This window comes from Anas acuta, chromosome 5 (genome assembly GCF_963932015.1).
Source record: "Anas acuta chromosome 5, bAnaAcu1.1, whole genome shotgun sequence".
In the NCBI taxonomy this organism is placed as follows: domain Eukaryota; kingdom Metazoa; phylum Chordata; class Aves; order Anseriformes; family Anatidae; genus Anas; species Anas acuta.
The window spans coordinates 59,638,596-59,664,442 of NC_088983.1; the positions used below are offsets into that span (position 1 = coordinate 59,638,596).

General features: G+C 42.7%; 1 protein-coding gene across 11 annotated transcripts in view; it reads left to right on the top strand.

The window, feature by feature from the left end:
• The window catches only part of LOC137857923 (secretion-regulating guanine nucleotide exchange factor-like), a 148,816-nt gene that overhangs the window by 68,199 nt on the left and 54,770 nt on the right, over positions 1-25,847 (top strand). For 3 of the 11 annotated variants that reach the window (XM_068685149.1, XM_068685139.1, XM_068685137.1), the window contains one exon: positions 25,716-25,752. The exons of 2 other annotated variants lie outside the window; for them this stretch is intronic. In XM_068685149.1, the coding sequence (XP_068541250.1) occupies positions 25,716-25,738 (23 nt within the window). In that variant the 3' untranslated portion in view covers positions 25,739-25,752. Of the gene's footprint in view, positions 1-1,531; positions 1,762-6,909; positions 6,956-13,542; positions 13,991-14,023; positions 14,849-25,715; positions 25,753-25,847 lie in introns of those variants that run through there. 6 more of the 11 variants (XM_068685145.1, XM_068685140.1, XM_068685141.1 and 3 more) reach the window with 6 other exon arrangements.

Consider the following 25,847-nt stretch of genomic DNA (forward strand, 5'->3'; position numbering starts at 1 on the left):
TTTTGTGTTTAGAAGCATTATCCGTATTACACAGAGCTGTTAAAATTCCAGAGCATGTTTCAGGAAGATGTTTCAGGTGTAACTTATTAGCTGCTGCTTTTCCTTTCTGATGGGCATGTAGAAAGCATTTGTTGGTAAGCATCACCTACAGATGCAAATGCAGCTTGCTGTTCTGCAGCAGGCAAGAAATCGGTTGTTCTGTATTGACCACAGTGAGATTGGTAGCTGAAGTTGTCTGCTGGGCAGAAAGCAGTAAATAAGATAGCTTGATGTTTACTGTATGTTCTTTACCATAACATTTAAAGTCGTGTAATGCGCTGCATTATCCAAGTATGACTGCAGAAAGGGAAAGATGTCTCGTTGTCACTTAGTTTGCTTTATGGGGTACCCACACGCTTGTAAATGGCAATCGTCATGTGCAGACTGTATATAGAGACCAAATCATCCCCTACCCAGTATAGACACACACACGTGTATAGTTTCTGCTGATGAGGTGGGTTTTTCCTCTTCACACATTGTGGGGTGATGGACAGTTGCTGATTCACGGAGGAAAACAACCCTCCTGCAAAGAACTGGAAATCTGCCATGATGCTAAATGATCTGAGATCCCACTCCCATGGGTGCGTGCAGATTTGCAAATGAACCAAGAGTCAGCATACTAAACATAGTAATATGGAAAGTAACCACTGAAACCCATGTTTGTTTAGGTGTTCTTTCTCTTAATCTGACCCCAGACAGTGGGACTAAGAAGGAATTTAATGATTGCATCTTAGGTTACATCCCCTAAAGTACTTTCTTGATTTGCCAGTTATCTATTAGTTACATAGTTTTCTGTGTGAACCTGAATCCATTCTATTTTTACAGCCAGAATTTTTTAACGTGATCAGGCGGGAACAATTCAGATTATGGCCTTGGATTCCTACAGAATTGTTTGATTAATAAAAACGCAAAACCAAAACCCAGTAGTACCAAATGCTTTTGAGAAGGAAATGCAACATACCAGGGGTCAAAAAATGTTTGGATGCTAATACTGAGAATATCTAAGTTCACAGAGAAAAAGCAAACAACAATCTGTATTGTCTCTTGAAAAGATGTAAACTTCTATGCGCCAGGGTATGGAGTTATGGACTCTAAAAACAGACTTTGTAGGTTATTCTGTAACTGTCTGGTGAGGCTTTCTTCGGTGTGGAACACCTGTCACAGGAGTAGATGGATCCAGTATAGAAATTCCTTTGCTCTTCCTATGCTCTTGGGCCTCACTATGTATTCTCCACCGGGATTGAGTAGGCATGAGGTTAGAGAAGTGAGGTCTAGGTGAGCTGAGGTCTAGGTTTAGTTTTGTGGTCTGTGGCTCAGTGTAAGCTAATCAAATGAGACAGAAAATATAATCCTAGGAAAAGCTGTCAAGAGGACTGCAGCTTTGCCAGAATTTTTGCCCTGGGACTCCCTCGAGCATGATCCTATCATCTCTTTATTAAATAACCAGGCAGCAAAATAATGTCTTAGTTTTGTTGTTGTGGCTTGTGCATAGGTAGCAACAAAGAGGATACGTGCCCTTAAGTAGCTGCTGTTTGCCAGGTGCCTGGGAGTTAGGCTAGATCTGCCACTACGGACTGACCTAGCTGTGTCCTGCCTGAATTCTGCCTGCCTCTGTATCTCCTGTGCCTGCTCGTCGAAGGATGCTGCTTTATGTAAGCTCCTTGCAGAGTTCCTGGTCATAAAAATGCAAGTCTGGATTACATCTTGCATCTGAAGATGAGAGGTCATCCGTGGGTCAAGGTAATGAGTGATGAAATATAATTACCTTGTACATTATTATAATGACTCATATATTTATAGGTGCCTGTGGTATGAAATTTGGATGAATTGCACATTCTGATGGATGTTTAATTTTGTTTTCTTCTGCCGTTGGCTGGCATCACCCCACTTAATGGATAATCAGACTAGTTCCTGCAGAGATCTTTACATAAGCACTTTGGGGTCCGTTTTTGGGAATCTGTAGTTGATTCAGTAAATTAGTGTGATTATGGTAGTGCAAATAAAAAACAGTGTCAGTTTGTGTGGCATGCGCCAAGCTACAAGACTCTTTTATTAATATTTCTTGCTCCCCAGCAAAACCGGCCCTATTGCACATTGATGAGCTCCCACAAAGGACTGAATTTGTGGCTGGCTGTGGTGTGCACTGGGAGTGCTTTGTAAATACTTGCCCTCCTGCTCTCTCCCTTCTGTAATACCCTCTGTATACGATCCGCACCTGAAATCCAGTCATTGCCCCAAACTGTCTGTCTCATATTAACTACTTGATGCTGCTATACTTTCTGCTGCTGCTTTTCTGAGTTGTTGTCCGTGTTAAACATGCTTGTAGTTGTCCTAGGATTCTTATATTCAGCGTTTCCAATCGTAAGATGAGTAGTTTAAAATGTTCTCATGTAATTCTTCTGAAGAGCTCCCAGAGCTTGTTTTTGATGAGGAGCAGACTTTCTAAGTTTAAAACCATTCCCCTGACCAGAGGCAGTGTTTTGGCAAGAGAGAGTAAGACTCTTACACGTTTTGTATTTTGCTGCCTTTCACGTGACAAACACTGGGAGCAGTCTTCATTGGCTCCATTCACTGCAGGAACCTGCAGGGAACGTAGGTGCCCACGAAGGAAGGAAGGATACGTAATATTATAAGGTACGGCCATAATATGAGTGGACTTGGAACACGGATTTTCTTACCCCAGAGGTCTGCATTTCAGCCATTTGTTAGATAGGCAGGGAGAGGACTGTTTCCTTCTTGTGGAAAAATGGATTGTGGTCAACCTCTGATTACTTACTCTCGGTGATCTAAAAACTCAGGCCTTGGGAACCAGAATTGTCCTTCCTGGCCTAGTGGTGAATGTCCTGAAGCAAATTCTCCCTTCATACATTAATGTACAAGTCAAATCTGAAGTTAATGGCAGGTGACTGTGTCTGAGGGAGAAATTGCATGTTAGATTTTAGCTTCAGTAGCTGTACTGAGCTTGAATTTACAGGTCAGCTGGGCACTGAGTTGCGGAGCCCTTTTCCGGTGAGAAATAAATGACAGTGGTAGGAAGTGTGGCAGGTTTTAAGTGGCACAAGTTGTAAGATCGATTAGGTAATCCAGAGAAAAGGTACTCGCTCTAATAGCTTTCTCCCTTCACACACCTTGGGTAGAAGAGAGATTTTGGATTTCCTTCATGCCTACCAGATTTAAAAAGAAAAATCATCTTTTAAATACAGTGGGAGCGCTTTCTTTTGTTGATGCATTTGAAACAAGTTTATGAAAATAACTTGAGTTTAATTAGGATTTATTGATACAGTACTTTTCCACTGAATTTACTAGGAGCTTGTGAGTGTGTTGTAATGAACTGCACTGCAGGCTGCAGTATCTGATTGTCATGCCAGGAGCATCACTAGCGTAGAGCTAAATAGAGATTGGTGAGGAAAGTGGGTCAGGAAGCAGGCCTACTGTACCTGCAGAGACTGCAGAACACAGGAGCAACGGAGCTGAGTGTCCACAGCATGGCACTGTCTCACAAAGCATCAGAGAGGAGGAGGAGGTTGGCTGGGGATGCGATCAGGACAGCAGGCAGGGCTGGGAGCTAAGGGTGCTGCTGCTGCTTTTGTTCACCCTCCTCTCCCCCGGGGTCCCATCGCTCATGCTTGTTTTGCCAGGTGATTTTAGCAAGCGCCCTTTTGACTCTTTCATTCCCCGTCCATAAAATGGTCTTTCACCTTTTGAGGTCAAAGGCACCCTGCCCTATAAGACAGGCTGCCATAAGAGACGTGCTTTCTGCTTTGTGTGAGACTGTTAAGCGTTGTTAAGGAGTCCCGAGGCCCTTTCATGCAGTTTTCAGATGCAGGAGAGAAAACAACACACGGTGTGTTGTTCCATAGGCCTTGGTGTGCATGTTTGAAAAGGCTTTTCTGAGCATGTGTTGCCTCGCTTGCAAATCTCATCTTGTTGGAGGTGACTATCAGAATAAAATTACAATACAAACAAAAATAAAGGGGGACATTAAAAAACGAAGCTTCTCTAAGCAACCAGTAGGACCTGACAAAATAACCCAAAAAATGGAAACTATGTAGACTGGATTATATATATATATATATTAAAAAAAAAATAAAGTGAGGGAAAAAATCCCTAAAGAGTGATTTTGCTCAAGAGTAAGATGGGATGGTGAAACGAACCATTAAAAAAAAAAAAGAAGATTGTTACCAATTAGACTAAAATGAAAAAGGAAGAAGAAAGTAGCTGATGACCTGCTACCCTGTCTTAGGCATTGCATCTTTGAGAGGTGCTGAAAGAGGGAGATGGGATACCCACAGCAGGTCTGTGCTAAGAAGAGCAGAGCAAGGAGATGTGTGGATGCTGCACCAAGGGTCTTCTTTTAGAGATGGGACTTGGTAGTTCAGCTTGACGGTTGGACTTGATGATCCCAAAGGTCTTTTCCAACCAGAAAGGTTCCATGAATTCAGCGGAGTGGTCAAAGCACACAAGAACTCCCTTCCCAGCCCTGGTCACTGCAGATAAATCCTGTGGGCTTCCCGGTGCAGAGGACTGGGCAGTGCTGTGTGCTACTGCTGCTGTTCAGTCAGCTGCTCGGGGCATTGATTAAATGTCTCCCGGTGAACATTCTGCCCTGTTTCCACATATTGCATTAAACAGCTTTTTTCCAACCTGTCCAATTCTGCATTCATAGAGTGTTGTAAGCTATTCCAGCTCACAAACCTTGAAACAGTGAACATAAGCGCAGGGGTAAGCAAGCACGTGCAATGACAGCATTCCCTGGCTTTCACTCCAAAGTGAAATGGCTTTCACCTCCAGAAGACAATTTGCAACATCCACCATAGTCTGTGGGCGGAATCACTGGTACCTAAACACAAATAGCAAGCAAGGTACCAAGGAAAAGTATTGCTAAGCCCTCAAGTCTTTTTCTCCTAGTTTCTGCTTTGCTTTGCCATTAATCATGGCAGTAGAGCTTAATGTGATAGCTAAAGGAGAAGGTGGTGGTCTATGTGTGGTCTTGGTCCACGTTACAGCCACTGCCTGCTTGTCCTGTCTTGCTCCTGAAGCTTGTGCTTGTTCATCTAGTTCTTCCTGAGGAGTGATTTTGCTGAATCTGATTACGAGCTTTTATCAAAAAGCTTTTGTTTTAAATTGCAGTGCTGTGACAAAAGGCTCCCAAACCCCATTGCATTTGTGCAGAGTGTTGTGACGGTCTGGATAGGAATGAGCAGGTAGTAGCCCAAATTTTTAAATCTCTGGCATAGATCATACTCCATTGTACTGTTTTAGATTCCTGAAGAAGCCAATTTTAAAAGATGCTGCTTGTCTTGCAATTTCCACTTACCATCATCTATAAAAGTAGGCTACTTGAGCTCCTAGGTATGTTATTTAACAGTGTTAAATTTTAATCAGACCTCATTAAAAAAAAAAAATCTTATTCTTTGGCTGGTTCTCTGGAAAGAATAGATCCCTTGGCAATACTGCAGGCAGACCTGTAGAGGGGTTTTTCATAAGACTGCTTTTAGGCCTCTTGAGGACATGTATGGTGGCTTTTTCCTTCAATTTAACTTCTCCAGGCTTCTCATGGAGTTGAATTGTCATGTCCGGCCCTGACAGATGGTTTCACCTGTAAGGAAAGAGACTGTCCTACTCTGACTTTCCTTTTGGCAACCCAAAATAAATGTACTTTCTGAGCTGAAACTTGAAACTGTATGGCATCCCTCAGTAATGGCACTTGGGGTTTCTAAATTCCAGCTAACAGCCCTTAAGAGGAGCCTTGTTTCTATGAAATGTGCTCTGTGGCACTGGGGTAATACAGATTATATGATACACAAGGAAATATAAGAATGAATGTGTAGATAGGTCCTTTTGATTGCTGAGGGAAGTCTTCTCAATAGTCTTCCATATGTTAGGGTCACAGGCGGTTGTTCAAGAACTTGTGTCGGAAAATACATTTTCAAGTTCAAAAAGGAAAAAAAAAAAAAAAGTATTTTGAATACCTGTTTTTGGAAATTCCTCTGTTTAAACTCCTGAGTTTACAGAATACTTTCAGTTTAATAGCATTATACAAATTCCTCCCTTGCTCTTCTTACTGTACTAAAAAAAATCAGTGTGTTTCACAAAGTGTATCTTATTTTAATCTCTTATTAAAAAAAAAAAATAAATACATATTCAGCTTACTCTGTCTTTTAAATTAAAAAATATAATATTGGTGTCTTAAAAACCACAGAACAAAGACTAGAAAAATCCATGTTATAAACAAGAATGGCTTTAAAAAATTTTGCATGTTAGAATTCAGAGATACAAACCTTCCTTCTTAGCACAAGCTTGTCATAGGAACACTTACTGTAACGTTGTGTTGGCCAGCACTGTCTTAAAATAAGTTAACCTTAGTTGCTAAGGAAGGTACTAGCATTCCCAATGCTTCAAAAGTTCTGCACTTGGTGTTTCTGACCTTGCAACTGAAACAGCCCATTTGAAAAGCTGTATGGTCAATAACGAACTTTTCCAATGTAACTTCTAATTTCAGGCCTTATGGACTTGGAGTTTCTCCCACAGGTTACGTGCAGTCCTCTGCCCCTTCTGTTTCAGATGCTAACTCTTCAAAATTGCTGCATTGGGCTGTATCGGCAGTACCTGATCTGCATGAACATGTAGATGGCTTTACAGATAGTGGGACAGTTGCGTTGTGACTTGCTCTGCATTGTTAGGCTATATTTTTCCTTGTGCTTATTATGCTGTCACTTCTGATCACTTGACTTCAGAGTCCTTAATAGCCTTCCTGTTATTTTAAATTTTACTACCCTTATGCTCAACCCTGGTGCTATAAATATGTGAGTAGGAGTGGCAGACTTCTGTTCTAAAGCAGCATTTTTCCTCCTTGTATTTTGCTTTTAGGATGTGACTTTGAGTGATGAAGAACACTGTCTTATTTAGGCTAGAGGTAAGATTCCAGACATTTTAAAAACTTGGTCAGAAGTTCAGTGAGAAGTGCAATCAAGCTACTTCTCTTGGGAGAAATGAATTTCTAATATAACCAGATTTAAATGCAGTAAGTAACTTAATATGCAAATCCCCTCTTTCATGATTTTGCATTTACTTTTAATATTCTACTGAATTTGAAATGAAGTAAGGGTCTCTGTGTGCTTCTGATTGGGTGTCCCAGCTGTCCTCCTTTCAGATGGAGTTTCTTCTGTAGGGGTGTTGATGCTGCTCAGATTATCTTCTCCATTATAAATTTCATTTAGGTTTTTCAAACTTGCAGTGGTGAGACTGCAGTAAATGTACATAATAAAAGGCTACCTTCTTCCCTTTTTTCCAGTTCAAGCGTTAGCTTCTCCCTACATATATATTTTTTGCTTTGTTTCCTTGAGGTTTTATTTATTAAAAATGCCGTGCATTGTAAGAGGTAGCTTATCTTCTCCGTTGTAAGCCTTAATTCAAAATCTCAGTATCTGCGATTTTAAAAACAGCAGCAACAAAACAAGGCTGGTGCACAGCTGTATCTTGCTGCTTTAGCATGTTTTCTCTGGGGCCTCTTAGTACTCTGAAACTTTATATTTGATATCATACTCAGCTCCTTTTGGAGGACCTACAGCAGCTTTCAGTTGAACAGGGAAGTGGAAACATTGAAATGGTTCGTGAACAGAGTGGTTAATAATCACATTTCAGTTTTGGTTGTTACAAGTAGCTCATCTAAAATTCATTCAACAGCTTGGGTTTTCCTCTGGATGAAACATCTCCAGTTGGGAATAGCTTGGGCTGTGGGTGAAAAGTGGATGATCCTCAAAAGAGAGACTCCTGAGGTTGCTGCCCTTGACGTAAACTCGAATGGCAAATGAGTTGCAAAGCCTTGATCAAAACATTTGGCGGCTTTGGAAGTGGACGTTATGTTAGCATTATTTTTTTCTTAAATGGGAATGAAAGAACCTTTAAACCTAATCTACTGATCTGTAAATGTGTGTCAGAAAAGATGTCATGTACTTGATTTTTTCTTTAAAAGGAAAAAAAGAAAACCACCATTATTAAGCAACGTATAAGGCCTTGAAAGGGTATTTTGGAATGAGTTTCTCCTGACCTGTATAGGTTTGTCCTTCAGTGATTGTAGTGATGCTGCCCAGGTATTGGCTGCAAATGCCTAAGAAGCAGTGCTGTTGGCATTCTACAGGCATGCAGCTGAGGCACCAGCTGTGTTGGTTTGCTTGAGGCAACACTGGATCTGTTTTGGCTCTGCTGTCTGCACTCTGGCTGATTTGGGACTAGAACTGGAAGCTTTGAGTTGCAGTTCCAGGTGTTTTCTCTCAGATCATTCTTCCCTTCTGCACAAAGCTCAGTTTCTTTAATTTGGATGGAATTCATCCAGGTAGAGCATCCCTAGAAAGCTGTATTGAAATGAGGAATCATCTTTATAGCATGTGGACACCAGTCTGATCCACCTCAGGAGAGTCTTGAATAGTTTGTCTTGTAGATGTTCTGAGGGCTGGAAATCTCTTGCAGAATCCACTTTGAAGGACAACAGAAAAAGCATGAATGTACATCTGTTAAAAGTAAATAGAGTTCTTTCCTGAATTCCCCCCAAAGCCCCCTCAAACTAGGTAGAGGTGTCTTAAAGGAGTTGGTGCTTCTCTAGTGCCCTCTCCTAGTGCTGCTTCTGAGATTTACTTCTCTTTTGATGCTGTATATGTAAAATTTTTATGGACACAGGGACGAATGTGATAGTTTAGTCGTTTTCCTAATTGAAGCTGGAGACCTTTACCCAAATTCTTCCTGCAACAGAAACAACTTCAAGTGATAGCATTTCCCATAGGAAGATACCCAAAGATACCCAATCATGACTTTGTATAATGGAGGATTAGGATTCAGCTTGGTCCTGTTTAAATTGGTCCAGTTAAAGTTCCAGTAGCTCCTTCTGACTCATACTTGCTTGTTCTTCCAGGGTGAAGTTAATACCTGCTTTGCAATATCCTTTATTAGCAGAGGGACAAGAAATCCAAAGGTTTTCTTTAACTCTCAGAGCTAATATGACTTTTTTCCCCCAAACAATCAAGATTTAGATGTATAATTGGGTCTCTGCAACTTTCAGCAGCTTACAGTTTTGGAACTGCATGCCTTCTAGCGAAGCCTGAAGTGCTCTTCTCTAACAAAGCTGTCTGCTGTGGCTTGACAACCATTTGGTTGGAGTTATATACCTGCAACTGATGCTGAAATTCCCTATTGTTTCTCATAACACTGTCTTCTTGAAAAACATTTTGTCTTTATATATGGCAACACACAAATTTAGACACAGTCCTATTTGTTTTGGTTAGTTTGATTTTTGGCCAATTTCTTTGCTTTTTGCATCCTGTTAGCAATTGTCCAGCAGTTCTGGCATACCATTTGCTTGGGCAGTGGGTTACTTTTTACACTTCTTCAGTTGAATGAGGTTGTGTGCCAAAAACCTGGAAAGGCCAAAGTTTAAAATTTGTTCCTTGTTGAAGCAGAAAGAAAAGATGGTGAAGTGTCTACTTGAGGATGGTGCTTGTTTTGTGTTTTGTTCCAGCCCTTAGTTGGAATTTTTATTCTGTTTGGGAGTGGCAATCACCCAGATATACATAAACATTTGTGTGAGAATTTTTTTTTTACATCTTAAGAAAAAACGCCCGTTTCTTTATCTGGAAACTAGGGAAACCAAATAAAGCTAGACAAATCAACTCACTGTTGAAGTTCAAGTGTGCAAATTATTTGTGATCTCTATGACTAGCATTTTTTGAGTCACATGCTGCACCACATACTTCCACTGCCTTTTAGCTATGTGCCTCAGAGAATAAATGCGTGTGTAAAAATAAGCAGCTTAGATCTTTTCTGGTTTTGTTTTTAATATTCTGTTTGGGATATTGTTTGAGATGGTGATGAATATTAGAAACTTAAGTTTCTTCTCGCAGAGCAAGCGTGGCAGACTTGTGCTGTAGCTCTTTATTTAAAGCCAGTGATTCTGAAGAAAACACACGGAAGATTACAGAACATTTGCTCACCAGAGATCACAGCTTTATTGCCGTGTGAGGTGCCCGCACGCCAGCTGGCAGGCTCTTCTGTCAGGTGGTGTGCGGGTGCCTGATGGGCCCGCGGGTGCCTCTGTTCTTCCCTGTGCCGTGGTCGTCACACCCGAGGCAGGTACGAGGTGCTGCCTGATCCACATCGAACGGAAGGGAGGTGGGAAGCGAGAAGCTTTCCTTAAAAAATGTCACCGGGATGCGGTTGCTCGGGCAACGGTGCCTATTGTGCATGCTCAGCCAGCCTGCCTGGGGATGCTGCAGTGTGCAAAAGCATTGCCCAGGCAAGTGCCTCCCTTCCCCCTTCCGTAGGCTCACTCTGCAGAAGGAAAGGAGCCTTCTTCAGAGACAGTGAGGCTGCGGTGACGAGCTGTGGAAGGTGTGTGGTACATAGCAGAGAAGGGAGTGCACAGGATGCTAGGCAGGTGGGCTTGACAGGAGCCTCCATCCATATCTCTAGGCAGTGAGCTGGCTGTTCCTGGGATGTAACCACAAAATGTCAGCATTCTCTTAAACCAGGAATAAAAAATCCCTGTCTGCTCAATGCTGCTGTTTCTGCAATGTGAGAGAGTGCTGGAAGGATCCATCAGCTAGAGTCGTGTTGTGCAGTTTTACCTACGTAAGCTTTCTTTTGTTGTTTTTCCTTTTCATCACCTACAATCCGTGAAGTGTGTGCCCATATTCTGTGCTGGCTGCATCTTAGTGGCAGGTGACCAAGGAGAGCCAGTGCTGAGCTTTTTAAAGAGCAGCAATACAAATTATTTCCCACTTCACTTTTTCACATCAATGAATTTTCTGTAATCCATCTGAAATACATTAGGCTGCTGAAAGGAGTTTCAAACCGAGCACTCCCCATCACTCTCTGCAGCTCCTTCGTGTGGGAACACGCAGGCAGAGGAGGTCGGGGAGCCCCTTTCAGCACAAATCACCAAGGCATCCTTCCTTGTGAGTGAACCTGAAAGAGCTGCCTGTCTCAGTGTGGTGTAAGCTTTCACCACCCCCTGGCTCCCAGGAGCTATAAGAATTCTTTATGAATCCAGAAGCCCCCAGTTTTTGTTGCTGGCTACTAGGTTAATGTGGCTGAATGCTATATTAAGGCTTGGTGTACTTTTATCTGGAGGTTAGCTGAGGGAGAGAATGAAGGTGATGTGAGGGGATGCAAGGGACATCCCGAACAATGAAACTGTGCCTGGACAGCGTCTGAATGGGAGCCAGAGAAATAATTTTAATGCATTGCCTAGCTACTCATTTTTTTCCCCTCCAAAAACCTCTTTTGTTATTCAAGTATATTTTTAGTCAATTTTATCTGGTCAACATTTCATTCATGCTTGTGTTGAATGCATTGTTCCTTCAGTTTTCAAGAGACTGAGGCCTGTAGAGAGGGAAACAATTTCCTTAATTGCTGAGGCTGAGGTGAATGTTATTACCCTTCGTGCTGACCTGAAAGAACCTTTTTCTTCAGGCAGTCTCATGAACAATTTAGTCTTTGATGTTTCTTAGCTCCCATTGAGTCAAAAAGGAGCCTGTGTAGAAAAGCATGTAGAAAATCATCCGCTTAAAAATGGTTTTAAGCAGCGTAATTTGCGCACTTGTTAGATCAGTCATATACTGAATTTATTCTTCTTGAAGGTGCACCACGGTTCTGTGCTTATTACTGCATGTGTTTGTTTTAAAATGAGCAGTGCCTTCTGCATTCAGGAAGCTCCAGAACAGAAATGTAGCTTTTAAATAAGGGCTTATATATGTTCCTAATAATGGCAAATTTAAGGGTAGGCTAAATATTTTCCTCTGTATGGGTAAATTAGCAGTTGTAGTCTAGTTTCTCTTGAGTACAAGATTTGTTGCTCTTTAATGAGGAATTGGAAAAAAATAAAAGGGGAAAAACATAGAAACAATATATATGTAGAATTTTAAAAAGCCTGTGTTTTTTTTTTGTTTGTTTTTTTTTGTGTCTTTTTGTTGTTGTTGTTTGTTTTTTGTTTGTTTGTTTGTTTGTTTGTTTTTCAAGCTAGGAGATGAAAAAAGACACTTAGCACTCCCCTTTGCTTTCAGCCCTAGTCCCTTTCAGCTTTAGGAGACTTCCTCCCCCTTGCAGACCACAGACTAACATCAAGCAGGAAAATATGCAGAATATTTTACTGCCTTAGTTTCATTTATGGTGATCTCAGATGCATACACACACACACACAGTGTTTTTATCACAGAATCACAATCATTAAGGTTGGAAAAAACCTCCAAGATCATCTGGTCCAAGTACCCCCAACCACCAATATTAGCCATTAAACTATGTCCCTAAGAACCACATCCAGCCTTTTCTTAAACTCCCCCAGGGACAGTGACTCCCTGGGCAACCCGTTCCAATGCTTAACTACTGTTTCTGAGAAGAAACGTCTCCTCATTTCCAACCTGAACCTCCCCTGGTACAACTCGAGGTCATTCCTTCTTGTCCTATTTCTAGTTACCTTTGAGGAGAGACCAACCCACGCCATCCTTCCAGGTCGTTGCAGAGAGCGATAAGGTCTCCCCTGAGCCTCCTCTTCAACAGACTAAACAACCCCAGTTCCATCAACTGCTCCCCACAGGACTTGTGCTCCAGGCCTTTTACCAGCTTCACAGCCCTTCTCTGGACACAATCCAGGGCCTCGATGTCCTTCTTGTAGTGAGGGGCCCAAAACTGAACACAGCACTTGAGATGTGGCCTTACCAGAGTAGAGTGCAGGGGAACAATCACCTTCCTTGTCCTGCTGGCTACACTATTCCTGATACAATTCAGGATGCCTGTAGCGTTGCATGGGGTTGTTGTGACCAGAGTACAGGACCTGGCACTTAGCCATGTTGAACCTCATCCCATTGGCCTCTGCCCATTGATCCAATATGGCCAGGTCCTTCTACAGCGCCTTCCTGCTCTCTGGCGGATTGACACTTCCCCTCAACTTGGTGTTGTCTGCAAACTTACTGAGGTTGCACTCAATTCTCTCATCCAAATCATCAATAAAGATTGTTTAAGGAATTAGTTTTTATTTAATTTTTATTTAAAAAGATGGGCCCTAATAGTGACCCCTGGGAAACACCACTCCCGACCAGCCACCAGCTGGATTTCACTTCATTCACCACCAATCTCTGGACCTGGCCATCCAGACACTTTTTAAATCTAGTAATTATTAGGCTGTGTTTCCCCAATAGCTTAGCTTAGTAAAGATGTCCTATATGTCAGAATCCCTATATGTGCACACTGGGAGTGGGGTGGGTAAGTAAGTAGGCCGTGGTAGAGTTGAAAGGAGAAAATGAATGGAAAAATTAAAAGTAATTTAGAAAAAGAAAAAAGTATTTTCCTTTAACACATAGACATTCACATCTTATCAAGTGATTTCTGACCATTATATTTTACCATGCCTTCCTGGATGTATTAAAGAACATGTTCTTGTCTTACGGATTTAAAAAGTATTGATTCTTTTTTTTTTTTTGAGTACATAACACCGCTTGTAAAACATCATTTAAGAAGTTGTCCTGTCTGTCTCTGATTCTTGTGTGCTGTCGGAGAGCGACCCTGTGAGAATTGAAGTAAAATCGTGATTCAACACAAGTCAGCTGGGAGCCTGGCTGGAAGCGCGTGTGGGAACGTGGAGATCAAACCTCTGAGCCGAGGAGCGGGAAGATGGATGAGCTTATGCAGGAATTCACCAGCAGCATCTCTGCCCTCCCTGCCTTGCTCATGTTAGCCATCTCACTTGCAGTCTGAGCTATTTATCAAAGAATAAAGTACTGTCCTTTAGGCCATGATACAACAGCATATTTCAGTATGAAACCGTCTGGAAGAAGTTGCCTGATTGTAAATGCAGTCACGGTTCATTTAGGACGAATCAAGTGGACTCACAGAAGCAAAAGGGGCGTTTTACATGTATATCCAAAAGTGCATTACCTGTTCCTTAGTCATTAACAAGGTGGAAATAAGAGGTCTCGTATTCTTACAGGGTATCCAACAGGGGAGAAGGCTTCTTCACTCAATGGAACACAATGTGAGGCACTGGCAGCAGCCTGTCATGAGCCACCACATCCCACGATGACCAGCGCCACCTAAAAGGAATAGATAGAGAGCTGCATTACTGTGGAGGAGGTTTCTGTCCAAGTGCCAGCTACAGGAGAACTGAGCACTGTCGATGCTAAAACATCTTGAATATGTCTATAGGCAAAGCATCAAACCCTGGCGAGGCAAGTTGCACATTACTAACAATTGCTGTATCACATCTGCAGAAAAGGCGGAAGTATCATACAGTGATGAGATGCCTTTCCCTCTACCACCATTACTGAGCCTCTAGAGGTAAAATTTCAAAGTCATCGATGCCGAAACATTTCCATCTCAGAGTTTTATTTAAGAGAGTTGGCCAAAGTGCTCTCTAAGTTGTTGATGTTGGTCTTTTTTTTTTTTTTTCCCCAGAACATTAGGAAAGTTTCAGAAGACTGGTTGAAAGACAATGCCCTGCCAATATTTGAAAAGGTTGAATATGATGACTCAAATAATTATAGGCTTGTCAGTCTGATATTTGCCTTGGCCAGAACTATGGCATGGCTGACACAGGATTTGATCAATAAAGGTTTAAAGGATGATAATATAGTTGCTTGCAGTGAGTGTGCAGCTGCGAGAATATATTTTGTCAAACTAATGGAATACCTGTTTTTTTTTTTATGAGATGAATGTTTGATAAATGTATCAGTGTCAAATGCTGATGCAACATATTGAGATTCCTGTCTGGTGTTCGCCTAGACATTCTGATGGTGTGGCGTTCTGATCAGGAAATCATGGAGATAGAAAACAGCAATGGCATCGTTTAAAAAAAAAAAGAAAAAAAGGAAAGCCATGGCAAACCGACTGTGGGAGGTCCCAGAAGTATCACTGTGAATTGAAGTCCTAGGCAAATGTGCGTGTCATTAGCATAAAAAGAAAAATCTGGATTTTCTGTCTACTTCAGGAGGTCAGCTTTGCTTCATGTAAGGTTCTACATCTAAGGGAAAGAATGCAGGTCATAGTAATAGGAGGAAGGATTTTCCTCTCGAGGGCAGGGGTAGCTTTGAAAGATGTGAGGGCTTGGGTGGATGTCAATTCAAGATCGTGGCGTTATGCTGTGGCCCGGAAGAGTTAATTCTGTTCTTGATTGTCCAAATAGAAAAGCAAGCTCTTGTCAGGAAGGTGTGCTGGGTATCAGCTTCTGCTGCTGTTATATTGTGTCCTGTATCAGACTGATTTGAATGATTCAAGAACAGCATGAAAAAATAGCTTGGAACATGAAAACAAACAATCAAATTTGAAAACGTTAGAAAAAGCATTAGGCTGAAAAATGAAAGGAATATAATCTAGCAGTGAGTAATCAGATTCATGGGAAGTTGTTCTGGGGTGCTTAAGGGTTGTTGATTATTTTCCTTTTAATGGCAGAGGATATCTTACCATGAAAGAGAGTGTTTTGCTGTAAAACAAACAAAAATAGCTATAGATGTAATCCCCAGTAGCGATGTGTTCCCTTGTTTATTCCATTCCAAAATGTTCTTGTCTTGGGAACAGCACTGGTTCAGTCTGTCGTAGTTCTGTGGAGCCTTCTTAGGAGTACCTCTTCAGTCCTAGTAATATGAAAACAGAGTGGCTATAGCATAATTAAAGTGCTAGATACAGTTGAAATGTGGTGAGCTGAGGCTTTCATCCTGAAACGAAGGATCGTCATTTTGCTACTATTAATTTAGGATTTTGTATAAAGCATCATTTTCACTTTTTAGTTTCCTCTGTTTCAGGGAGTAAATAATGTGGTTTTCAGCAACACTGGGGATCTTTGGTACAAGTTCCTGTTGCTTTTGTTAGGCCAAGACACATGCGCCTTCTTTTTACTAGTACTCTTTTTTTTTTTTTTTTTTTTTTACTGACACCATCACAATGAAACCATAAAATGTAGTTGTTCTGTTTGAAAAGACAACCTTCCTCTCTAAATCAGTCTAATTTCTTGCTTTTTGGTTTGCTGTTATACGTTGAACAGATATCTCTGGTCGGTGGTCTGCAGCGATGCTAGATAATTTCCCTGAGAGGTTCCAACTAATTTAGAAACCTCTCTGTGTATGTGAACAGTTTAAATGATTCTTTTTGGTATCCAGAAAAGATTTATTATACTGTACCTGCCTAGAGTAAATTTTATCTGTCACAGTTTTGCCCGTTTATTGACTTTTATTGGCTGCTTCTGGAGTTTTGATTCACTCACAGCTATCTTCAGTTTCAAGATCTCTAAATGAATTAATGTTGCAGAACCTTCACTGTCCGTCGTGCTTCCTTCGTAGGCTGTTTTCAGCCATGTTTGTGTGATGTCCTTAACACGGGCAGTACGTGGCACTCCATTAGGTTGAAAGTAGGACCCATCCTCAGAAACCAAACGAGGATTACTACATTATAAATTAAAAGTATTTGCCGACCATGTGCTAGTGCATGTGAGCAATGAGAGCTTTTAAAAATCTGTTGTATTAAGGCTATTTTTCTTTTTCATTCCGGAAGGTATAGCTCTATCTGCGGCAGTATTTGGAAGTAAGACAGAAATAATTATTGGGCATAAATCTTTTGCAGTCAAATGCAATCCATCTATAACTGCAATAGCAAGACCAGAATGAGATTGTGGTGAGCTGCAGTTCACAAATGAAGATACTTATTTACTATGGCTCCCAGCATCATTGTGTAGTAGTGTTATAATAGAATTAACCACATAGTTCAAATAGAATGTAAAAATGTGGATATTTTGTGGTATTAGTCTGTGCTTAAGTTTGTAAGGTCTTGTTGCCTTGTGAGTTTAGCTAATGTCTCATGCAGAAGAAAAATATTTCCTGGTTGTCTTTGCTGAAATGCCATTCTTTGAAATTCAGTTTGGCTGTCATCACCACAGTCCTTTGGAAGTTTGGGTTTGTGTTTCTCAGACTACTCGTTGGGGGGTGTTGTCCCTGGCAGTACTTCATCTTGTGGTGGAAGCCGCCTGACTCGTGGGAGTGAGCTCCCTGGAGCAAGTGCGTTCTCAGGTCCTCATGCTTCCAGTGCTTCAGTCAGTCCATACTCTAACTGGTTAAAGCCTTTGTACTTACAGCTCTGCAGTTGCATTTCATCAGGTGGCTTCTTAATCAAGAAAGCATTTACTCCTGAGAAGTGAAGACCCTTCTTTAGCCTGTGGAGGTATCAAAAGATTGACTGTGAGCGCTTAGTGCTTCTTTGGCTTCAACTCCAGGTGCTTGCTGTTGGATGATATCCATTCTCAGCCACAGGCCACGGATTACTGAGTGAAGACTGTTATCACATGAGATTTTGGGTAGGAACATGTCTTGTTTTCCTGTAGACACAGGTTTTTCTGTCTACTCTTGCACAGCTGTTTTCTCATGCTAACATGCCACATGGCTTTCAGACAGAGCATGCTCTGGCTGTAGTCTTAGCAAAAATGTTCAAGGAGAAGCTGTGAGGGCTCACTGATAAATTAGCTTCTTAATAAAAATGCTATTTCATCAGCTATGTAGAGTCACTTCAGACATGTTTTCTTCCCCACATTTCTCTCTTTGTGACTTGCATGAAGGCTCAGTCTCTCTTTGGATCACTATAAGCAGTATCCTTATTTATCTGGAAGAGCTTTTCTATTAATCTTCGAGTTGCAGTCTTAGCAAGTTTATATTTATTTCCAGTAAGTTTGCTTCAGGGAGCTGTACTGTTACTAAGTGCTGCAAAACCAGAGAATCCGACAGCCAAGAGCAGATGAATTACATGACACCCTAAAGGCATAAACACCATTTACGTGGAGGGGTAAAGGAGTGGACAGTCAGCAAAATTCATGGCTTGATGTGTTTATACAAGGCTAAGCCTTACGGAAGCTGCATGCCTGTAGCTCTGCTGGAAAATAAATGAACCAAGAAATTTTTCTCCGGGTTAAGTTTAGTTGGTATGAAAAAAAAAAATCATTTTATTTTTTATTTATTTTCCCCCGTGTTAATTTTGTTATATTTAAGGATGAGTTCTTGATGTGCTAGTAATTTTTTTGACTACAAATTAAGTTGAGGGTAACACTTGTAGTTGCGTATGTGCACGTGGGGGTGGTAGGCAGTGAGGATTGTGCAGGAAATGAGGCAAAGCTTTGCACTGAACAGCTGATGGTTATCTTAAATAATGTGTTTCCCAAAAGCACGGGGTCCAATGATACACACTTCAAATGATTTTACACAGTGGTGGTTCCGTACTTCCAGTCACCTGCTCGTTTCTTTCAAAGAACCTTAGCTATCTTGGAGATAAAATAGTTTTTTAATCTTCTCAGTGAGTGTATTTGTGCACATCCAGTTTGTGCAAGCAGCAATGCTCACTGAGGTCAGCAGCACTAGCGGTGAGACGAGAGGTCAGTTCGGTTGTGCTTGAGAGCTTCCTTGATCATTTAGCAATTCCTCTCACATCCTAATGCTGGGTGCTGAAGAACCAAGATGTTGACAGTGCCATAATAAACTTGGATTTATTGTTGGAAGAAGCAAAAAAGCTTCTGCCCTTTAAAATGAGTTCCTTTGTGTTAATAATATTCTCTTGTTAATGCTGTCTGGTGTTGAGGATGTAATTTTAAATGAAGGGTGTTGGAGCTGAAAAGCATATAAAAGAAGCAGATGCTGTAGGGAGGTTCCAGAAAGCCACATACCAGAAAAAGGAAGGTGATAGAAAAAGTCAGACCTTGTATTGGTGGGGCTACTGCTCTCAGAGCTGCAGGGCTGGGCAAGTGACAGCCTCTGCCTTGAGGACGAACGGTGCCAGCCAGAGCCACCATCAGCACTGGGCCCTCTAGGGACTGTGTCTGCCCGTTCTGAGTACCCAAAGTCAGTTGTTTGAGGGGATGAACTTCAGAAAAAGTGCTGGTTTTCCTTTCAGTGGTACAAAAATGCAGGGCTTTGCACCACTGTGTAACCTTGCAAGCTGTGTGCGCCAAGGTCTCTGCGCTGTTATGCAGAATGGCAGCGAGCCTGCTTGCGCTGATGCTGTGGGTAGGCGAGAGCAGAGCTCCCATGGCAGGTGCTTTTGATGGCTCTATGATTCTTAACCAGCTTCGTGGAAATATGCCAGAAAATACTCCGAATGTATTACAAGTGAGGGACTGGGAGATGTGGAGCTGAGATCCTTTCGGAAAACTTCAAACTGCAGTTATACAGAAACAGCTATTTCCAGGGTCCTTTGTGGAAGTGGAATTTGATGCTTTGTTGCCAAATAATGCTTGCTGTTGTGACTTGTATCTGAAGCATATAGAAAGTTGGATAAGGATTTGTACTTTGACAGAGTGTTTGCCTGCAATCATTGTTTAGTAGAACCACTCATTTCATTAAGGTCACAGTACAAGAAATTAGCACACTTGGATAGGCAACTATGACATTTACATGTTACAAAGAACATTAATGCTGGTTGCATGTTATAGCATTGGAAGAAAAGACAGGTGCTGAGTTGGTTTGGGCATGCTGCGAGCTACAGTTCTTGACCTGAAAACACCAGAATGATCTGGTGGTAAGGATACGTTTAGTGATGGTATGGTCAGGTCAATGCATGAAGTAGTTTGGAAATGTCTCGTTTCTGTGTTCTGGGCTTCTTTGGGTTCTTCTGTGAAGTGGTGTTTATATAAGGAGTAAACTAGTTGCAGTCTCCAAGCTTTGGACAGATTGTTAGGAATTACTCTTTGTGCCTTATTTAAATGAGGAGAGGGACACTGAGAATATAAGGAGCTGGGAAGCAATTGTGTGGATGACACAATGTAAATCAAAATCTATTTGATAAAAAATGGTGAAGTTTCCTTGGGTGAGACTGCATCTGCTGAAGACTGTGTTCCCTTAGTTCCTGCTTGGACGTGGATAGAGATGTCTGTAATGTCAGTGAGGAATTGGGTTTTGGGGGTGTTGTGTTTTGCAGAGCTCTGGGAATATGTACACATAAACAGCCAGGGCTGATGTACGTGGTGGTTTCTTTATCAATCTGAAAGGTTTTGAATTTTCCCAAAATAATGAAGGACTGAGTGGAGTCTTGTCACAGGAAACACAGTCATTGAGTGACCGTGACTGTTTTCATTTTAAAAAGGATGGGGTGATAGGCAAAAATTAGTTTGTGGCTCAGGTCTTAATTGCAGTAAAAGGGAAACTTTGAAGGACTCGTGGAAGCTTAGTGAGGCTGAGAGGCAGGGAGGTGAAGGAGCTTGGTTTTCCTGGAATGAAAGATGCAAATGCTTTGTGAGCCCTGAGGAGGGAAGGGAACTGCCTGAAGAAGGATATCAGAACTAATTAGAAAATCTAAAGGTGTTGGTGAAGAGCCAACTGACCTTGTTGACTTGTAAAGATTTTTATCACACTTTTCTTGGCTACATTTTTGTCATTCTGCTCAAACCTAATCCCACTGGGTGTTTTTACTGAGATCCTAGCAAGTTTTCTATTACCCTAGTGTCATCTGATGTGGAGGTTTTCTTGTTAGTGGATATGGACCTTATTTGACATCTCAATCCGTCGCTCCTCAGCTTGATACAAGCAATACATACTGAAGTTACTCAGTATGAGCATGCTTGCCTCACAAGTAGGCTGTGGGGACACATGGGGGATGGCATGAAGTGAAGGTTCAGTGGAAATGCTGAGTGTTTTAACAACTAAAGTTTTCCTTTCCACCTTTTATTTTCATCCTCTGTATATGCTCTCTGTAATTATAGTAGTGTGGGGGGCTTCCTACCTAAAACTAAGAAACAGTTTTGTGTTTTGTTTTGTTGTTTTTTTTCTTTGCTTTGGAATTATAAGTTTCCATCTCCTGCAAGCACTTGAGACTTGAGTTGCACCAACCAAATAGAAGAAGTGCAGCTGCGCTGTGTTACCCACAAGAACCTGTTCCTGAAAGTTGCAGTGCTTAGCAAGGCGGTGTTTCTCGTGTATGGTATGCTCATAGAGAGGCTGAGTGCAGGGACACGTACACGTGTGTCATTTAAAGCATGGGGGATGTAAAGGCAAGAAGCAACAGAAATGCTGCACTTGGCATTTTGTGTCTTGAGCACAAGTAAGGCAGGCTGGTGATTTAGTTTCAGCTGGGGGGGACATAGACCACAGCTCCAGAAGCTGTGTATATATATGTGTTTATATGTGTATATATAGACAAACAAACACACAAGAAAAAAAAGCAACAACTACACAACAAAAAATTCACCCTAAGATGAGATGTCTGGTTCAGACACGTTCATTTGCCATCCATGTTCAGCTGTGCTGCTCTAGGTGAGGATGTGCTGGTTTGCCACTGACGTGCTGTATCCAACTGCACTCGGTCTTGTGCTTGCCAAGGAGTGTGGCTAGGTTAGCAAGCTGCTTTCTTATCCATCAGGAGTCAAATGATCCAGAAGAGGAACACGGAGTTCCTGGTGAAGGATCATCGGGAGCAGGACAGCTTTGCTAATTAGCCTCATTTGATTTTATTTTTTTTCCCATCAGTAGAATTCTGCATGCAAATGTTGCCGGGCAGTGTGTCAAAGAGTACAAATCATTGTTCCCATCTATTCATCAAGGGCATGGAAGAGCAGCGCCGGAGAGAAGGATCCCTCTGTGTTATGTAAGCCTTGAGCTGCAGGCTCTCAGTCACCTCGGCTCCGTCCCCTAGGACTTTTCATCCCAGGAGGAATAAAATTTGCTGCCTTCGGCCCTGATGATTGCTTTACAGTGGGATTCATTCAAAGATGTGGGATGCTGGGGCTGAAGGCCTGTAGAGACTCCTGGATAAAAGTACTTCTGTGCATATCCTTTTAATGGGTTCTTTCCCTTGCCCCTGTCTCAAGCCAGCTCTGCTTTTGCACAGCTAAAGGTTGGGAATGGCTAGGATGTGGCTCCTTAAACACGGTTTCTTCTTTTTGTCTTAGAAACCAGTTTTGTTTGTTGTGCTCTTCTCTGAGAAGTGATGGAGGCCTTCATGCCCTTGAATGTTTGGGGAAATAATTGCCCTATAGATAATTAACCTGGCACTGAACCAAAAGTAAGGGGCGTTGAGATGGTTTTAGCTGAGTGCCTTGATGTTAATTAAGGCTTGTGGATTTTCGTTCTTCAGTGTCCCTTGGGAGTCCGGCTCCCCTTGTCCTTGCAGCCTCCATCCTGTTCCTTCCCCTCAGCTGCAGCTCCAGGCTGGCTCTGCCTGCAGCTCACACCCAAGGGGCTGCACAGTGGGTGCTCAGCCTGAGCCCTGGGAGTGCAGAGAGACAGCCACGATAGCTTCGCGGTCAAGGTATCAGCCTGAAACTTGAATTTAATATGCTTCGTCTGGCTTGTTTTGTTGTAGTGCTCAGAAGTTCCTCAGGGACGGCTAACAAAGGGTATTCTGTTTCTTAATTACCTTCTGAAATCAGTGGGCGATTGTATGTCCAAATGGCTGCAGGAGTTTTATCCTGTCTGCTTCTTCCCCGAGGAGAGAGCAATGCTGCCTTGCCTCGTAGGCCTGGGAGGGAGCAACGGGAGCCAGGCTGACTGTGTTGGAGAAAGGTCTCTGTGTCCTGGGTGTGAGCAGGAGGTGCTGTGTGGTGACCCCGACGGCTCCCCTGAGCTGCAGGAAGGTGGTGGTGTCGTGCCCCGTGCTTGTGGTCGCTGTGCTAAGGTCTTTGCTCACCGTCCGTGCAGCTTAAGGATCACTATTTATGAAACTCTGGGCCCTTGGTTGCTCCTCACCACGTTTGTTAATCTGGGTGGATGGATTGGACGGAACTGCAGCCATCGCTGAGCAGAAAGCGGCTCGCTAACACGCACGATTTAAAGGAAGAAACAAACAATTTCGGTACGGTTGAAAGGGCACGGATAATGAGGTAAATGAGTTCTGAGTAAAACGGTCCCTAAGCATTCTTTGCCTGCCTCACAGGCATCTATAAAGCGCTTTGAGATCGTTTATGGGGAGATCTCTCTCTCCTCACACTGCTTTTCTCAAATTTTCCTCCAAACAGAGGAGAAATTTTAGTATGAATTGTTGCTGCGTAGGGGGTCGCATTCCTTCAGCTTGTGGAATGCTTTGCTTGCTAGCAGTCCCTCTGATTTAGCTGTAAGATCAGTGGTTTTTTCAATTAAAACAGAACATGGAAATATTGCCCAGTTAGAAAGCGCTGTGGTGTGTTTGTAAGTATCCTTGAATGTATTTATCTGTCCGCTGGGAGCACGCAGATGTCTATTGGAATTTAATTTCTCTGCAGCGCGCTGGGGGTGGGGACAGAAGAGAAGTAGCCAGAAAATTATGGCTGCTGCAGTAAATACCAGGCTTCTCCCAGTGACCTGTTCTGACTGCAGAGCTTATTACATCTAATACCAGCATAAAACATCTGCGTGCCAACGCTGGTCCCCAGCTGCTCTGCACTTGTACCAGCAAACCGTGCTCCTGGCTGACTGGTGTGGGTGGTCGTGAAGGAAAGGGGGGTGTTACATTTTCAAGCCTGTTATGTTTAAAGCCTCTCCATGGCATCCCCTGCTCTGGGCCACCGAAGCTGAATCCAGGGCAGTGCCTCCAGCAGCTCGCCATTTTGCTCGGGCTGTGCTCTTTGGCTGGCTCCACACAGCCCCGCGAGCTGGCTGCCGGGTGGCATCGTGCGAGGCTGCTTGGGGTCACCAGCTCTTTTTTCTTCAGCATTTCTGAAGGGCATCCTGGCGGTAGGTTTGAACCAGCCCGAGCAGCTCTTTTGCACCGATGCTTTTGAATCGGTGCCTGCATTCGGCGTATTTCCGAGGGGAGCAGCCGAGGTAGGGTTACTCCCATCTCGGGTGGAGTTAACTCTTTTCTTCACTGGCAGCAGCTTCAGTACCTCTGGCTCTCAGCTCTCGGCGAAGGTGCAGAACTTGCTGGTTGCTAGAAAGCCCTCACGTGCGTTTCCACGTGAGGATCTTGTTGCCATGGCATCGGCCTTCCCACTGCAGAGGCATCGGTGGGGAGCGTTCGCCAGAGACCAGGCCTGCAACCAGCCCTGCTGCTGCACGCTGGGGCTGTGGAAGCCAGCAATGATTTCTGTGCTCTAACAGTCAGGGCTCAAAGCTTTCCTGCCCGTAGTGCTGTGGGACAGAAGGCTTGATGCTGCCCTGCTAGTGCTCTTGCAGAAACGTTGCTTTCCTGCTGCTTTGCCTTGGTTTGTCTGTGACCGGCACTGCATTTCCTTGCTCCCTCTTCCCAATTATTTGATTTCCTGGCTAAGCACCTCCAAACCTAAAGAGAGACTTTATCTTCCTTGCCATTGCCATGTGAAAACGGCACTGGCCAAATGTTTCCATGTCCCAGGTGTGGGGCAGCTACATGGTGCGTAGTGGTGACCGCAGTGCTTCTGGGCAGCACAATCGCTCAGGTCTGTGCATCGCTCTTTGCTCACTCTTTTCCAGCTAACATCCAAGCATGAGGAGCTGAGCATAAGGACTGGTTGGTTCACCTCTGGTTTTCTGTCACGCAGACATTCAGGTGATCACAGTAGTTTCTTTCGCAGTACAGTTATGCATGTGCCAAATGCATGTGCAAAACCATATCTAATTTAGATGGCAAGTACTTCTAGTTTGTATTCTATAATGTGGTATGTATTTCTATTTTATATTTTAGAACTGCAAATCTACTTTCAAGAAATAGGACGTGGTAATTAATTTTTTCCAGCTCAGTAGTGTTTGTCATTGGCAGCTCGATGCAAGACAAAGAACTGGATACAGGCTTTTCAGAGGATTGCCTTTTGTTGGTTTTTTTTTGAAGCTCGAGGGTGTGCAGCAGAGTAACCTTGTCTAAGGTGATGTCCCTGTTATGTCAGACATTCGTGTCAGCAGTGGCATTGCAAAAGCACTCAATGGGAGAGACAAGCCCTTGCAGCAGGGCAGTGGCTGCTCTAGGTGTTTGTGTTACCATCATTTGTGATGCATTTGAGAGAGAGCTCAGTGAGTGATACTGCGGGATGTATGCTAAAGCAGCTTAAACATCTGACACGTTCACAGCAGCTGCAAAGAAGAAAGAGAAATGCATTGAATGCTGAGTTTGCTTTGAAAAGACATTCATAACAGATTTCCATCACTAATGAGATTGGGATAAAATGTTCGCATTGGCTTCTTTGTAGCATTTACCAATTAAGACAACTTGCTACTAGTAGGAGAGTTCAATTCTATCTATTTCTCCATCCCAGATAGGTGGCTGTAGGGATGGGATCGCTTCAGGTTTACGCCAGTGAGCCTGTAGATTTTGTGCAGTTCTACAGGGATCTTGTGGAAACACATTGCAGCTGACAGAAATGGAGGTGCTCATTGCCTTTTTCATTCCCAGTTGGCTCTGCGTGCCTCTCATTGCCAAGGCTTCATCTGTGTTTCCTCTGTGCCTGTGAATAGTCTGGTTAATTCCAGTGGATGTTGTCAAGGGTGTGATGTTTTTGCAGTATTGTGGCCAGCTTTGCTCTCAAGGTTTGACATGTCAGTAGTGACTGGGTCTTGAAAGTGAAATGCCTGTTTATTAGCAAAGCAAACATACTGCCCTGTCCCTAAGCCCTTTAGCCCTCAAGGGAGCCTTTTAATAGAATTTCCTTTAAGAGTACTTCAGCCTTGATTTTTACATCCTACAAATTGTGGCTGTTTGTTTCAGGTTAATTTTTAATTTCCTGTCCTAATTGCGGCTGTCTTGGTACTGGTAAGGAAATTTTTTCTGATCCATTCATAATTCTTTTTCAGATTGCATGTGGCTCAGAGCATAATCTGGCAGTAGTTGGTAAGTAGCTTAATTTTGTATCAACTCCCGTCTCTTTTTCTCATTTGTAAGTAGCACAAGATGAAAGAAGAACGTGCACATCAAAACATATCAAG